Source organism: Musca autumnalis, unplaced genomic scaffold (genome assembly GCF_047663935.1).
Source record: "Musca autumnalis isolate F117 unplaced genomic scaffold, ASM4766393v1 scaffold_1, whole genome shotgun sequence".
In the NCBI taxonomy this organism is placed as follows: domain Eukaryota; kingdom Metazoa; phylum Arthropoda; class Insecta; order Diptera; family Muscidae; genus Musca; species Musca autumnalis.
The window spans coordinates 33399523-33416424 of NW_027411644.1; the positions used below are offsets into that span (position 1 = coordinate 33399523).

A 16902-nucleotide genomic window follows, 5' to 3' on the forward strand; every position below is an offset into this window, starting at 1 on the left:
ACATGGAAATTTGACAAAAGGCAATTGATTTTCAATGCAAATTGTGTCTCAGAGCATGAATATGGGCTCTCTTTTACAGCATTGCCACATGGCCCAATAATAGGTCCTCCATCAAGCGAATTCAAAGAAAAACGAAGATTTTAAATGTCAAAATTCATAAACAGAGGCGAAAAAATTTTTGAGGCGAATTTCTTTTCTGTCAATTCAGGTAGATACATGGTACAATTACTTAGGTAGATGCCTCAGCCCAGCTGATCGAATCTAAAACGTCAAAAAACTAGGAATTCGCCATGAAAAACCCAGCAAAAAAGGGTTGGAGTAGTGCAAAGCAGAGTTATGATTTCAATACATCTTTCGATGCAGTCCACACGGAGTTATGAAAAATGCACTCAGCTTGATACATTTTTGAAGCACTCGCTTAAAGATACCTAGCCATGCAAGCCAATTTTTTGATCCCTAAAAATTTCGCAGTCTTTTTTTTTTTTTTTTGAACACAAGAAAGAGTGTCTAAAATTATAAGAATTTGTTTAAAAAAATAAAGAAATACAAACTAAAGTTACGAACATTACTGTAATTGACGCAAATTATTTTGAAGTGGAGTTGGAGTTTTTTGGAAATCTGCTTTTTGGAAATGAGCTAAAATTTCCCTCAGTGTATTAAAATAGCGGTTGTTTTCGTATCAGATTATCTTCCTTCAAATCTGGAGCCTACTTCCAAACCGTTGAACGGCAGACTTCTTTTTTATGAGAAATTTTGACGCTTTTCATAATTATTTTGAAAATGTTCCATCTTAACAGCATCCGAAGCACTCGATTGTATCCGTCGAGCTTGTCTGTGTCATATTCTATCTTATTGTGAAGAAATATGACATAACTACGCGACTCCTATTGATATTCCGAGATGTTTCCAATATCTGTCAAATTAAACCCTTTAACGCTGTTATTTCGGTGTCCGCGGAATAATTTTTAGGTTTTCTTTGGTGGAAAATGATTAGAAAGCCTTGCTTTATCGACTGAAAGAAATTTCGGCGTTAATATCTCAAAAATTCGCGAAAATAAAGTGACTGTTCTATCCTGATGACCAAAAATAAATGTCTATTTTTCATAGTACTATCTGAAAATTGATCAGAAAATCATTTCGCGAAGAGCTAGAAACATAATTTTTTCTGTGTTTGATACGGAACATCATAGACTTTAAATCCCCACAAAATTAAAAACGAAGATTCATTCGTTTTGGGATAAATAAGCGAACATTAACAAAAATGTAGGTGTTCTATTCTACTGACGTGGAGTGTATAAACGTACTATAAATTGAATTATAGCCCATTTAGATATGACTTCATTAGCCGGATTTAGCACATTACCAGGTTTTATTTGCTAAATCCAGCCAAAATCTACCAGATTTCCCATACAAAAATAATAGCCCATTTAGATATAACTTCATAAGCCGGATTTAGGACATTATCAGGTTTTATTTGCTAAATCCAGCCAAAATCTACCAGATTTCCCATACAATAATAATAGCCCATTCAGATATGACTTCATTAGCCGGGTTTAGGACATTACATACATACATACATACATATGTTCCCACAACATCCCTGAAGGGACAAGGGAGACTTCTCTCATATCAATGAGTGCACGCCGATTCATATTGGCTCAATGATATGGGACCTACTTTTTATTGCCGAGTCCGAACGGCGTGTCTTACGACACCACTTGTAGAGAAGTTTTTCATGGCTTAAATACTCAGGAAATGTCGCCGGCATTACTGAGGGGGAATTTTGCCACCGTTGAAAATTTGATGTTGCTTGGCCTGGGATTCGAACCGCAGACCTTCTGAGTGCAAGGCGGACGTGCTAACCATTGCACCACGGTGGTCCCCGTGGACATTATCAGGTTTTATTTGCTAAATCCAGCCAAAATCTACCAGTAGTGCGATTCTGTGAGATGAGATCAAGAAACGGCGCCGAATGTAAACCAAGCATAAGTATAAACAACATCGACGTATTTATTTCGCACGACATACGCCAGCTGTTTTCATTGTGACTTGCCGTTATGAGTGGAGATCGTCGTAATCTGTCGTGATGAGTGAGTAATCAATAACCACAGGCAAATTGAATACCTTCTCATTACTATTGAAAAATCGAATGAGAAAGAACTAGCAAGGGGAGAAAAAATACATACAATTTTGACGAACGCGAAAAAGTTCAAGAAAATATCAAATTTTCAAGCAAAAAAGTGAAGCCCACAATAAAAGTAAATATAAAATGTTCTAATCTAAACGACGGAAAGAAGTGTAAATGTTGCAAATAAAAGGCCATTGAAAAAAAGGCGAAAAAAGAATTTTAAATTTACTTCTGGTTACCTTCTATGTTTCGTCAAGTGACGGAAAAAAGTGAATTACGTTGGTTTCTTCTTGCATTACAATTTCTTTTGATGTGTGTGCGTTTGTTCTTAAAAGCAACGGTATAATTTCCATAAAGACGGAGGATTTTGGAGAATTATGTGCAAATTTATTCACGTTAATGTTGTTGGTGTATTGTGCTAAACAAGAAAAAAATAGTTATCCAAAAAATCCCCAAGTTGAGCCACGTATTATTGAGAGCCCGTCAGTCCAAGTAGTAGTTATTCTAAATTTCTCTGTTGCTGTTATATTTAAGAGTGGCAGAGAATTTCGTGCCTGCCAGCCACCAAAAAGTAACAAACATAAGAAGAAAAAAGTGGATACAAAAAATAAGAAAAATAAATGTTGATTCCAATATGACTACGATACGATGTTAACGACATTAAGAAGAAGAACAAATAGTTCTTGAGAAGAAGTGAAGAAAAAAGTGTGTGTGTTGTATGTAATGAATGAGAATGGGCAATGATAACAAAAAAAAAAAAAACAACATATTGTTAACCATACAACGCCTGCAGCAGCACAAAGCAAGCAGCACAGCTGAACGCTCCAACATCTTTTTGACATTCCTCATAGGTTAATGTGATGGAGGAGCCAGCCTCTCTACAACTTGTTATTGTTGTTTGTCTGTTGATGGTGTGGTGGTGTGGTGTACTACTTTAATACTCCTCAGTGTCTCCCTTTCCCACCTCCACACACTTGTTCCCACTTGTTCCATGCAAAGTGTCTTTTTCTTCTGTTTTCTAATTGGGTTTTTAGTATTGTTGTTGTGGTTTATTTGTTACATAGAAATCATATGGTTTGTGGAGAAAATCAATAAATTTACAAAAGAAAGAAGCATACGAAATACTGGGAAGAAAAATAATGTTGAAAAGTGAACGTTGTCTTTCGCGTTGAACGCGAGTGAAGAACGACGAAGGATTTGTAATAATAAAGTAAACGTCATAATATTGTAACTTTTGTATTTTTTTAAGGGGTGTTTTTTCTCTGTTTGCTCTCGGTTATTTAGGGGGCGTTTACATGTCAAGCCACTTGAAAAGATGTGCCAAATAAAACACTGTTTTGTGGGTCATTCCTATTACAATTTTTTCTATTGAAATTGTGGCTCCTTTATGTCGTTGCCCGTCTTCGTTGTTGTTACTTATGACTCGTGTCTCTTATCGTCGTTCAATCATATAATTTGTGGGGCCTTAGATATGTGTGTATGTGTTTTGTGTTATTTCCATTAAAAACAAAATTTGTTAACATTTTAATTGCAGTTTAAAGTAATCAAAGCTGGTACTTTCATTACTTATCTACGAAGAAACACGGGTGAAATAAACAAAAGAAGAATTAATCAACAAATTGTCACAACAATTGCATGCAAACAAATAAATTGCCTCACTCTCTTGTTCTACGTGCTCTCTCTAACACTCACAAATTAAACAACTGTTGGCTGGCTGTCACAAGAATTAACGCATTGCAAAACTTACCACAACTAAAATTCAACTAAAAAAACAACACAAGGCCAACCGAATCAACAAAAAACTACATAATTTTGGTTAATTTGTTAATTCTGCATTAAAACAATCCAACAAAACTAAAGTCATCATGTCTATGGCTGGACAAACCATCAACGACAGATTATTGGCTGCCAGGCACAGTTTGGCCGGTCAAGGTTTGGCCAAATCTGTATGCAAGGCCACAACGGAAGAGTGCATTGGACCCAAGAAGAAACATTTAGATTGTAAGTATCTCCATTTCAATTATTATTTATACAATGTATTGATATTCAATTAAATTTATTGTTAATGCAAGACATCTGCTGCCAGTATCAATTCAGTGTTATGTGCATATTCTGATGCTGTCTGTTGTATCGACGCCCCCCATTTTTTAAGTGCTGACTGGATGTTTGTCTTTCTGGTTGGCGAGACAAGTTCATTGTATTGAAAATTTTGTGATATCAGTAGTAAAGTTGCGGGGACACACATCATTTACATACAAAACGTATTATGGTGCTTACACATTGCTTTGATATGATAAATAGAATAACCATTCTACACTTTCATTTCAGACATATTTTGCTGTCTTTATAAATGAATGAGGCCAATAGATAAGGGATGTCAAGAGGATGAAGTAACCTTCCCAAGAAATAAATATTGCAGGGGTAGGAGTATTCATTGTTGTAGCTTAGATGTTAGTCCTTGTGGTACTTGAGTTAGTTAACCAAAATGCCAAAAAATCCTACGATGAATTTCCAAGATGGGCTATGTCGGCGCATTACTTTTATGTGCATCCCCGACTATTTTCGTCCACTCATGAAGATGGTCCACTGGTGTCATGAGGAGGCACACTGTTGTAGTACTCAGGGCACCATTCTGCCAGAGTTTAATATACTTCCACTGCGTAACGCTAACATTTGCATACCGCACTGGCGCCGATTAGTTCACCACACACCCCAAGTGCTGCTGGCCAGCGACTTAATGACCTCGTCCTATTTCTGATCTTGTCGCAGCCACAGCTGTCTTACGTGGACGACTAAAATATTCTATTGAACAGTACACCCAATATTAGTGGTCGGAATCATTATGTTGAAGGGGTCTCTTTTCAGCCATTCAGGTGATGGTGGATTTAGAGGCGGATGTTTTCATTTTCCACAGATGGAAGAACTGCATCACTAAGTCTGCTATGTATGTATATATTTAACCTATCACATATGTCATCGACGAGAGCATCCGACACCAAGTTCGTACAATCGTCCGCATACATTACGATCACTATGCCGTTTGGTGTGGAATGGTAAAACAGAGGTTAAACAGTACCGGAGACATCACCCCGCCTTTCTGAAAGAAAGATGGTTTCAATAGACCCTTTCAGCTTGGAAGGGTGCTTCTATAGACGCTTTCTGAAAGGATGGGTGCTTCTATAGACAATTTCTGAAAGGAAGCATGCTTCTATAGACACTTTCTTAAAACAAGAGTGCTTTTATAGATCCTTTCTTAAAGGGTTCTTCAGTCGAACCTTTCTGAAAGGAAAGCGGCTTCTATAGACACTTTCTGACAGGAAGGCTGCTTCTATATACATTTTCTGAAAAGAGGAGAGCTTTTATAGTCCTTTCTGAAGGTAAGGATGCTTCAATACCCTCTCTGAAAGGATGGGTGCTTCTATAGACCCTTTCTGAAAGAATGGGTGCTTCTATATACCCTTTCTGAAAGAAAGGGTGCTTCTATAGACCATTTCTGAAAGAAAGGGTGCTTCTATAGACCATTTCTTAAAGAAAGGGTGCTTCTATAGACCATTTCTGAAAGAAAGGGTGCTTCTATAGACCCTTTCCGAAAGAGTGGGTGCATCTATAGACCATTTCTGAAAGAAAGGGTGCTTCTATAGACCATTTCTGAAAGAAAGGGTGCTTCTATAGACCATTCCTGAAAGAAAGGGTGCTTCTATAGACCCATTCTGAAAGAAAGGGTGCTTCTATAGACCCATTCTGAAAGAAAGGGTGCTTCTATAGACCCATTCTGAAAGAAAGGGTGCTTCTATAGACCCATTCTGAAAGAAAGGGTGCTTCTATAGACCCATTCTGAAAGAAAGGGTGCTTCTATAGACCCATTCTGAAAGAAAGGGTGCTTCTATAGACCCATTCTGAAAGAAAGGGTGCTTCTATAGAACCATTCTGAAAGAATGGGTGCTTCTATAGACCCTTTCTGAAAGAATGGGTGCTTCTATAGACCCTTTCTGAAAGAATGGGCACTTCTATAGACCCTTTCTGAAAGAATTGGTGCTTCTATAGACCCCTTCTGAATGAATTGGTGCTTCTATAGACCCTTTCTGAAAGAATTGGTGCTTCTATAGACACTTTCTGAAAGAATTGGTGCTTCTATAGACCCTTTCTGAAAGAAAGGGTTGCTTCTATAGACCCTTTCTGAAAGAAAGGGTTGCTTCTATAGACGCTTTCTAAAAGAAAGAGTGCGTCTATAGACCCTTTCTGATAGAAAAGGTGCTTCTATAGAACCTTTCTGAAAGAAAGGGTGCTTCTATAGACACTTTCTGAAAGTAAGGGTTGCTTCTATAGACCCTTTGCGAAGGAATGGGCGCTTCTATAGACCCTTTCCGAAAGAATGGGTGCTTCTATAGACCCTTTCTGAAAGAAAGGGTGTTTCTATAGACACTTTCTGAAAGAAAGGGTGCTTCTATAGACCCTTTTTGAAAGAAAGGGTGCTTCTATAGACCCTTTTTGAAAGAAAGGGTGCTTCTATAGACCCTTCCTGAAAGAAAGGGGGCTTCTGTAGGGTGGTTCCATACAACCTTTCTGAAAGAAAGTGTGTTTCCATAGACCCTTTCTGAAAGAAAGGGTGCTTCTATAGACCTTTTCTGAAAGAAAGGGGGCTTCTGTAGGGTGGTTCCATACACCCTTTCTGAAAGAAAGGGTGTTTCCATAGACCCTTTCTGAAAGAAAGGTTGCTTCTACGGAACCCTTTCTGAAAGAAAGGGTGCTTCTAATTACCCTTTCGGAAAGAATTGCAGCTACGACCAGAGTAGCCATCATCATCATCGATTCAGCGAAGATCGCACACATCTTTTCGATCTCGATCTTTATATTTGTTTGCTGATTGTGTGTATAAGAAAAAATATAAGAAATATACTCAAATTAACCAGCGATAAGACATGTTGTGTTATCTCCTCTTGTTAAACGATATATTTTAGTCATGCACATTCATTATCTTCAGATATTATCGAGACAATTGTAGCATTTGAATTTCTAGACCCGCATCATGGAACTGGCTCGGCTGGCTGGCATGCATTTGCAGCTCAACCACAAGGTCATACATACATCGTTCACTAACTTACAACAAACCTCTTATCCTACATGCCGGCTGGCTATACATTTCTTTTCTTCATTTATTCATTCACAGCATGTTGTTGACCCTTTTCTTTATTCAAACGGATGTTATTATCAGCTTTCATTTTATAATCGTTATATTCTCAATAACATTCAAAAGCAGCCCCAGCAGAAGTGCAATGAAAAGCCTGACATTTGTTTTGTGTGTATAATTTTTTAAACTGATAATGCATTTTGCCACATTTGCGTCTCCTTCTTCAAACATTTGACAAAATAAGATTTTTCATAATCGTTTTTTTTTTTGTGAATGGGTCGTGGAGACGCTTGCAGTAGTGGAAGATGAAAATGCTAAAACAAAAGAAAAATTAAAAGTGTTAACGAACTTATAAGAATATGCTTAAATGACTAATGTTTTAAAAAATTGAAGTACTTAACAGATGAGACGAATTTTTAAAGTTCGTTCTTACAAAAATAAGGAATTTTTTCTGGCTTTTGGTCTGTTTCTGTACTGCAAGAATGTACTAATTTTTACTATTTTTTTTAGTAAAAAATCGTAGCTTCGTGCAGGTTCTGAACCGGACATTTTATGTATTAAATTTTTTTAAGACATATATGCTCTGTTCCAAAACCTGCAAGAAGCTACTAATTTTTCCTTTACGTTATCGACTTAAGTCTCGTTTAGGGGCACCTCGGGAGGGCTGAAATGTTCACCATAGGTAGTCCTTGGGACCCTGATCACAACTATATATATCTTTCCCGGGGGAAGTCCATACTTCCCGAGATATGGGTCTTGACATTTCGGGAAAGTCCTATTTTAACACCATTGCTTTATTTATGGGCACCTCTCGGATCGGGTTGAAATTTTCACCATGAGTAGTCCTTGGGACCCTGATCACAACGATATATAACTTTTCCGAGGGAAGTACCTACTTCCCGAGATATGGGTCTTGACAGTTTACTATTTTTACTTGGGCAATATGGGTATCATTTTAAAGCTCGTGGTGAGTACTTTTGATTACGACGTACGACATTTGCTCCTGTCCATAGGAGAAAGTCTTAAATTCCGGCCGAAGGCCGGCTACTTAAATCTCGGGAAGTATGGACTTCCCCCTGGAAAGATATATATAGTTGTGATTAGGGTCCCAAGGACTACCTATGGTGAAAATTTCAGCCCGATCCGAGAGGTGCCCATAAATAAAGTAATGGTGTTAAAGAAGGACTTTCCCGAAATGTCAAGACCCATATCTCGGGAAGGGTCTCAAGGACTACCTATGGTAAAAATTTCAGCCCGATCGGAGAGGTGCCCCTAAACGAGACTTGTTCCACGTTATCGAACAAAATAGTAATATGTGTTAGTTTTTCATGACATATAATGTAATTCCAACTTTTAATTCGTGAACAGCTGCAGTTTAGTAGCAACAATTAAAATTCGTAAAATGTTTCTTATTACAATACTTCTGCATTTTCCTTTCCGTAAAACAATGAAAACAGCAGTCCAATAAGTCTTAATGGATTGCAATATCATCTATTTCTCTTTCTCGTGGGGTCTCCCCATATTCATACTCCCAATATAGGGGAGAGTGAAAAGCTCTCTTTTTTTCTATTTCTCATCACCCTCTTATTTTTGTGTTGCTTTTTGCCGGTTAGTAAAAACAACAACAACAATTACTAAAATTAATTATTCACCCAAGGCGTCTAACGGTACTTAATTTATGAAAACAAGAAAATACAAAAATTAATTCATTAAATAACAATTATACATTCGTACAAACATACACACATTAGTCCATAATGAAAGAGTCGTTGCTAAAAAAACAACACGATTCACCGACTGACTGACGGGGGACTGTTTATTTGTTTTTCTTTTGCACATGTTTCTCGTTTGTATTTGTTGTATGTTATTTGTTTTGTTGTCTTTTTTATTTTTTTTTTGTTTCACTCTTGTCATCACTGATGCATTCCAAACACTTCACTCACCTTTTCAACATCGATGTTTTGTTTTTGTGGTTGTTGTTGTTGCACTATATTTTGCAGAATGCAATAATTTGTTGTTGGTAGAAATTTTTGCCTTTTGCCATTCAACGGACGACGATGTCGTTCGTGTCTGCAGTGTCTATTTGTTGGCTGATTGTGTGTGAAAATTTTCTTGATTTCCTTTAAGCCGCATAATAAATTAAACAATTTATTTTAGATAGGGTTGCCATATCAAATGAAATAATATAGTCCCCCGAGCTGTTAATCGTGGATATTTATAAATAGATAGCGGAATTTTATGCAAATTTCATTTTTTGCATATGCAAAATTTATGCATTTTACATATTTTCGTATGCAACAAGTATTTCAATAATATCTTCAAAAATGTTTAAGTGTACATTTTCTGTTTAAAATTCTCTTGAGACAAGTCAATAAAATATAGAAATGTATAACCACAGCCACGACCTTCAAAATAGAGAAAATCGGAAGGTACCGTTCTTCGGGGGTTATATGAAGACGTGTACCTATACCGACAAATTTCAGGTGGAAAGTTTTATACTCCCAACGAAGATTAAATACCGAATTTCAATCATTTCGGTGGGATATTTATGCCGCAACCTTCAAAATTACGAAAATCGGGAGGTACCGTTCTATGGGGGCTATATGAAGACGTGGACCTATACCGATAAATTTCCGGTGGAAAGTTTTATACCCCCAACAAAGACTTAATACAAAATTTCAGCCATTTCAGTGGTATATTGAGGCCACAACCTTCAAAATACCGGAAATCGGGAGGTACTGTTCTATGGGAGCTATATCAAGACGTGGACCTATACCTAAAAATTTCCGGTCGAACGTTTTTTACCTCCAAGGAAGACTAAATACCAAATATCAGTCATTTTGGTGGCATATTAAGACCACAACCTTCAATATACAGAAAATCGGGAGGTACCGTTCTATGGGGGCTATATGAAGTCGTGGACCTTTGCCGAAAAATTTCAGGTGGAAACTTTTATACCACCAACGAAGACTTAATACAAAACTTAAAAAAAAAACTTCAAAATACAGAAAAAAATTCCATCGAATTACGTCAGGAGATATCTTTCATGATCTAGAGCTGAGATGAACACCAATAGAGTATTACTGTATGTTCGTGTATGGTGAGACATAATTTAAAATTTAAATTAAAGGCGTGTGTATCAGTGATCTAGAGCCAGGTCAGGCAATGTGCGCTTACTGAGAGCAAGTGAGCGAAAACTTCAATGTAAAATGCATTGAAATGTATGCTCACTTGCTCTCAGTACAGTACAGCACATTGCCTATCCATGATCTAGAGCCAATGTGTTCTTCTTTGGCACGGCGGTGCCGAAGCTTTTCGGCAAATTACACACATACGACCCGAATGCACAGAAAGATCGTACGAAAGAGAGATAATGATTTGATTTGTTTTTGTTTTGTAGCGTGCATTAAAACACACTAACACACAGTCATCAATACCACGGCAGCGGGTTCTTTGTACCGGATTGACCCGGGACCACACAACAACAGCGTTCCGGCCAGCGGCTGCCACCTCAGTGTACATTTGTTTTAATTTGTTTCGTTTTTCTGTGCTGGGAGCGGCATATCCCGGAATGCCTGCTCCGGATTCTTTTGGTCCGTGCCGGGACGGAGGAAAACCCAGGACCAATATATTTGTGCTCGGTTTGTCTCATCCGAATCTTCACCCATATCCCATCTTCGATGAGATGCAATAGATATGAGGAGTGGGTGCATTTAAGGGGTTGCTCTGGACTTGCCCACGCGGACTAATATAGGGACTATGTTGCTACATGCTGCGCGAACACAGCCCACAGCCCTCAGTGAGTCGTCGTCGTCAGATTATGAAACTCCCCCGCAGTCCCCCCAACAGCAGCCGCACGCGCAGCATTGAAATAGTGGACTTTATGAATCGGAAGAAGATCAATGTCGCGGCGGTGCAAGAAACCATGCTGAACGACCACAGCTCAGTACGTCGTGATGGTTACAACGTCTGTTCAATACAGACCTATCTCGCTTGAGCCTGCCTCTAACGACCCGTACATGGAATGTATGGGGGTAGCAGTCAGGTGTGGAACTACCGAGATAGAGTTGCTGAACGTATACATCCCGCCGCGAAATAACTGTATCTCAGATTATAAGCCTGACATTAGCCCGCTTTTGGAAGGTCATAATCGTCTGGTCCTGGGGGACTTTAATGCGCATCATGAGATGTGGCATTCGGCCCTCGGAAACGACCAGAGAGGTATAGGCTGGCTGAGCAGATTGATAGCTCTACGTTTTGCTCGGTCAATGAGGACGCCCCTACCAGAATTAGAGGAGCGTGTCACAGTTCGCCAGACATGACCATCGTGTCACCTGGTCTGACAAATGACGTCACCTGGCAACCCGTCATTTCCCTTGGATCAAACCATCTCCCCATAATTGTCTCCATCAGCAGACCACCCGACTTCATCACCTCTGAACGCCGCACATTCGTCAATCATGGGAAGCTGATTGGCCGAGTTTCAGAGAGTTCACCAATCACCGCTTCAGAGAATTACCCAATCCCTCTGATGTTCGGGCAGCGGAAAGGACGTTCCGAGACATCATCAATGCTGCAGTCGCTCGCCATATACCTACTGGTCGAAAACCCGAAGTAAGACCAAATTTCCCAGCAGAGGCGACGGGATTAGCAAATGAGCGTGATGAGCTTCGTCGAACCAACCCCGACGACCCCAAAGTCAGGGACACTGGAAGTTGACAGGCTGATCGGCTAGCATAAGCGGAACAAGTGGTTAAATCATCTGAAGAGTTGCAACATTGGAGCCGGTATAAGTAAATTGTGGACAACGGTTAAGTCACTCTCGAACCCCGGAAGGAGGGATGATAGGACCTCAGTCACGTTTGGCGACGTTACGTTGACTGACCCGAAGAGGTGTGCAAGTTACTTCAATCGACTGTTTGTCGAGCACCCCGAAAATGCCAGGGCGAAGAGAAGAGTGTTTCGTCGCATTAGATATCTTACTGCCGAGGATGAACCACCACAGTTTACAATGGATGATGTTGCGAATGCCATCAGGAACGCTAAATCATCGAAAGCGTTGGGCCCTGACGGAATTTCCATGGTAATGTTGAAACAGCTGGATGAGCCGGGAGTGGAGTATCTCACTAAAGTTCTCAACTTGTCGCTAGCCACCCTTATTGTTCCCGAAGTCTGGAAAATGGGCAGGGTGGTCCCGCTACTGAAGCCAGGCAAGGATGCCAGCAAAGGTGAATCGTACAGGCCGATTTCGCTTAGTCCTCCCCAGCATTAGAAATAGCTATCATGTTGCCGATCATCAGCATCGATTCCGTAAGAAGCACAGCACGACAACAGCGCTGCATGCCATCTCCATACATATTTGTCGAGGACTCAACCTGGAGCGGCCGTGCGATAGAACAGTGATGGTGGCGCTTGATTATCAAAAGCCTTTGATACTGTCAAGCACTCCACGCTGTTCGAGGACATCGAGCAGACAACCCTCCGGCCAAGTCTGAAACGTTGGATAATCAACTATATGTGTGGTCGCCAGTCGTATGTGGAATTCAGGAACAAGAAATCCAAGCCCCGTAGAGAGAAACAGGGAGTTCCCCAAGGAGGGGTGATATCTCCGGAACTGTTAAACCTCTACCTTTCCTGTATTCCGCCCCCTCCAGACAGCATTGAGATCGTAACGTATGCGGATGATTGTACGATCCTGGCGTCAGTTACCTACCCTGATGACATATGTGAGAGACTGAACTCCTATTTAACCGATCTTACCACCTTTTTTCACGCGAGGAATATGCAGATATCCGCCACTAAATCGACGGCCACTCTGTTCACCACATGGACGGCGCAGTATAGAAGAGAGTTGAATATCAGGGTCGATGGTAGCAGAATTCCGACCACAAACTGCCCCAAAATTCGACACCACTTTCACGTCGTCCGCGCATGCCACAGCTATCTGCGATAAATTGAAATGTAGGAACAAGGTCCTCAAGTCCCTAGCCGGCAGCACTTGGGGTGCAGATAAAGAAACCTTGTTGACGACGTAAAAAGCGATAGGTCGGTCTGTGGTCCCAGAATTTATGTGACACGCAGTGGGATAAGATTCAAATTTGTCAGAACGCCGCCCTGAGAACAGCAACAGGGTGCCTCATCATATCTACAGTGGATCATCTACATGAGGAGGCAAAGATTCTTCCAGTACGACAACATAATGAGATGCTATCGTTGAGTACTTGCTCGGGTGTTACCGTGAGAGCCATCCCAATCACCATCTGCTGGCCAAAGATACACCCAGGCATATCAAGAAGGATATTCATGCTATAGAGACGACGGTCCAACAATATAGGAGATAACCTCTAGATCAACAGGCATATCAGGCAGGTTTGAACAGCATTCACACGGACACAGTTGCTAAGGCCATAAGCAATTATTGTGTGAATGCAGTCATCGGAGCACATCCCCCATCTATCGCAGCTGAAGAGCGTCAGCTGCCACGAAAAACCAGAGTAGTTTTGGCTCAATTACGCTCGGGATATTGCAGTCGCCTAAATTCCTATTGGACGGGAATCGATCGCACCGTGCAAGACATCTGCCCGGTATGCGGCATGGGGAAGTACATGTACGTCTAGGCTTTTTAAAAATGTTTCACTTTAACAGCATTTGTTGTTTAGGAGCACCTCAGGGATGGAGTTAAAATTTTTATCAAAAGTTGTCCTTGTTATACTGATTACAACGACAAAGTTTTACGGGAGTAATTAATCAATACTTCCATAAATATGGGTCTTGACTTTTTTTATTATTTTTATTTTGTTAATAGATGATTACAAATTTTTCATACATAAATTATTTATTACTACATAATATTCGTTTCTTGTAATTTACATCTAAATTTGGCTTAGCATTTTAGCTGTTAGCCATATTTTTGTTACTTCAGTAGATCCAAAGACAACTTCTTACATTTGTTGCTTTAGATATTATATTCATTGAGTATAAGATTTCTATATTTAAAACAAACTGTAAGATACTTATATAAAAATATATAATTCGCACCATTCAAGACATACAATACTTCATTTTCATCAAGGACATTCTTTCCAAAGTATATTTTCCTATATTCAGAATAGATAGGGCATACCCCGATAAAGTGAGCTGTATTTTCAATTGCATTCATATTACATATTGTACAAAGAACATTCGTGTTGTTTCTTGTGAAACATTTGGAATTCAAATTGAGTAGACCTCCTCTGGCTTTTATAATCCAGCTTGTCATATTTGTGGACAGATTGTTGGTAAGATTTGCCATTTGTGTATATTCTAATTTGCCATACAAATCGTGGAATTGTGAATTTTCGGCATTGTTACGTGCTTCACTGTACTCCTTTAATTGTAATGCTACAATTACATCCTTCCAATACATACTTAATGGAGTGTTCGGATTGGGAGGATGATATTGTATTTGTTGACATAAATCAAACCATTCCTTCGCCCAAAAAATTTTTTCTTCAATAATTCTTTCCGCGAGAATTCGAGGTAATCTTTGAGAGCTTAGTCCTAAAACCCTGTTTATGTACCAGAAGTGCATTTTTAACGTATCAAGATATAATGTGGATAGACCAGTCTCTAGATGAATCATATAGTTAGGGGTATTATTAGGGAGCTTTAACATTTTTTTAATAAAAAATCTTAGCAATTTTTCAACTTCTTCATGCTTTTCAAATCCCCAAATCTGTGCTGCGTAAAACATAATAGATCTGGAGCACGCATTAAAAATTTTCAGTTTATTGTTTTTTGATATTTTTGGATGGGATACGTACTTAGACCAAGATGAGTTGATTGCCATTTTTGAGGAGATAAGTTTTGTTTCTAAATGAGATTTGAACGATAAATTGTATGTTAGATCAACACCAAGATAGACATATCTGTTCACAATTTCAATTTCTTGGTTGTCATAATACCATTTTAAATTTGCAGATATTCTAGTGGCTCTTCTGAAAACGAGTATTTTTGATTTCGTTAAGTTTACTTTCAAATGCCATTGAAGGCAGTATTCATGGAGAGCATTTATCATTTGCTGCAGATGTGTTGGCGTATCGGATAAAATCACAATATCGTCTGCATAAAGCAGAACTTTAATTGTAGTCCCCGCGACATTGACTCCCCCCGGTAAAACATATGGTAAATCATTTATATATAATGAGAAAAGGGTAGGACTAAATATGCAACCTTGTTTTACCCCGGAGTTAACAGAGAATGACTCTGAAAACGTGTAACCATCCCAAACTTTAGTTGATGTATTATCGTATAGACCCTGTAGAATTCGAATAAGCTTTGTAGATAGTCCCATACTTGAAAGTTTAAAGAAAAGACTGTTTCTGGGAATCAGGTCGAAAGCTGTGGAAAAATCCACGAAGAAAGCATAAGTATGTTTATTGTAGGTATTGTGGAGATATACAGTATTAACAAGATTAAAAATATTGTCTACCGTAGAATAGTTTTTCCTGAATCCTGCTTGGAATTCATTGAGTACATCTTTTCTGGTTATCCAACTTGTAATACGGTTTAACAAGATGTTATTAAAAATTTTTGAAATGGTATTCATAAGCGACAAGCCTCTATAGTTTGTCACAACGTTAGGATCACCTTTCTTGAAGAGTGGTATCAGTATAGACTGCTTGAAAGATGTTGGTATGTCTTCAAATAAAAATATCTTATTGAAAAGGGTTAGGACATCAGTTAGTAGGCAGTGGGGTGCATTCTTATAGAATTCATAGGGTATGCCGTCTTGGCCAGGTGACTTATTCGCCTTTAGCCTTTTTGTTACATATATCAATTCACAGAACTCAAAAGGAGAATCTAAGTAGGGGTCTACAAAAAACGGGAGGCACCATTTTATAGATTGTTCATCATTACTAAGTTGCAGAATACGTTCAAAGTGAAGTTTGAAACTATCAGAGCTAATATTACCTTTCGGTTTATATTCCTGTGTTTTTAAGGACTTAGAAAAGCGCCACCAGTCCTTACTGCATTTTATGTCATCCAATTTTTTAAGATTGTTATCATAAAACAACTGTTTTTTCTTGGAACATAAGTTCCGGAATTTTTTTCTGGAAAGGAAATAGTTTTTTCTATTTAATAAAGTGTGAGATCTTCTATATTTTTTTAAGTTTTTTATCATGGTCGTTCTAAGGCGATAGCATCCCCAATCAAACCATTTTTGTTGAGGTTCAAAAACCGATTTATTGCGTTTTACGATGTTTGCTTCTTTAATTATAGCAACAATTTTTAAAACCATATCATTTACCGTATTATTTGATGAACACAATTGATTTGTGGGGAGAGAAGAAAGATTTCGTTTATACAGTTCCGCATATTTACTGTTCCAGTGAAGTTTTTGTACTGGAAGTTGGTTCGTATCAAAATCTGATTGACTACTTTTTAAAATTCTAATTTCCAAATGAAGAGGCATATGGTCCGAGAAGACTTTGAGATCCACACTTAGTCTATCGACAAATTGCAGAAAATTAAATGAGCATATATAATACTCTATTACGGAACTTCCCATTACTCCACAAAATGTAAAATTACCTTCGGTGTCACCTCTAGTTCTACCATTTAAAACGATTCCTCCAACATCTTCGATCATTCTCAGTAACTTTCT

General features: G+C 38.8%; 1 protein-coding gene across 50 annotated transcripts in view; it reads left to right on the forward strand.

Moving 5' to 3' along the window:
• The first annotated feature begins 2092 nt into the window (after window positions 1–2092).
• Window positions 2093–16902, forward strand: part of lap (phosphatidylinositol-binding clathrin assembly protein lap) — a 111388-nt gene continuing 96578 nt past the window's right edge. For 38 of the 50 annotated variants that reach the window (XM_073971641.1, XM_073971652.1, XM_073971646.1 and 35 more), the window contains exons 1-2: window positions 2131–2258; window positions 3663–4129. In XM_073971641.1, coding sequence (XP_073827742.1) covers window positions 3994–4129 — 136 coding nt within the window. In that variant the 5' untranslated portion in view covers window positions 2131–2258; window positions 3663–3993. Of the gene's footprint in view, window positions 2259–3662; window positions 4130–16902 lie in introns of all 50 variants that reach the window. The other 12 variants (XM_073971640.1, XM_073971650.1, XM_073971653.1 and 9 more) reach the window with 6 other exon arrangements.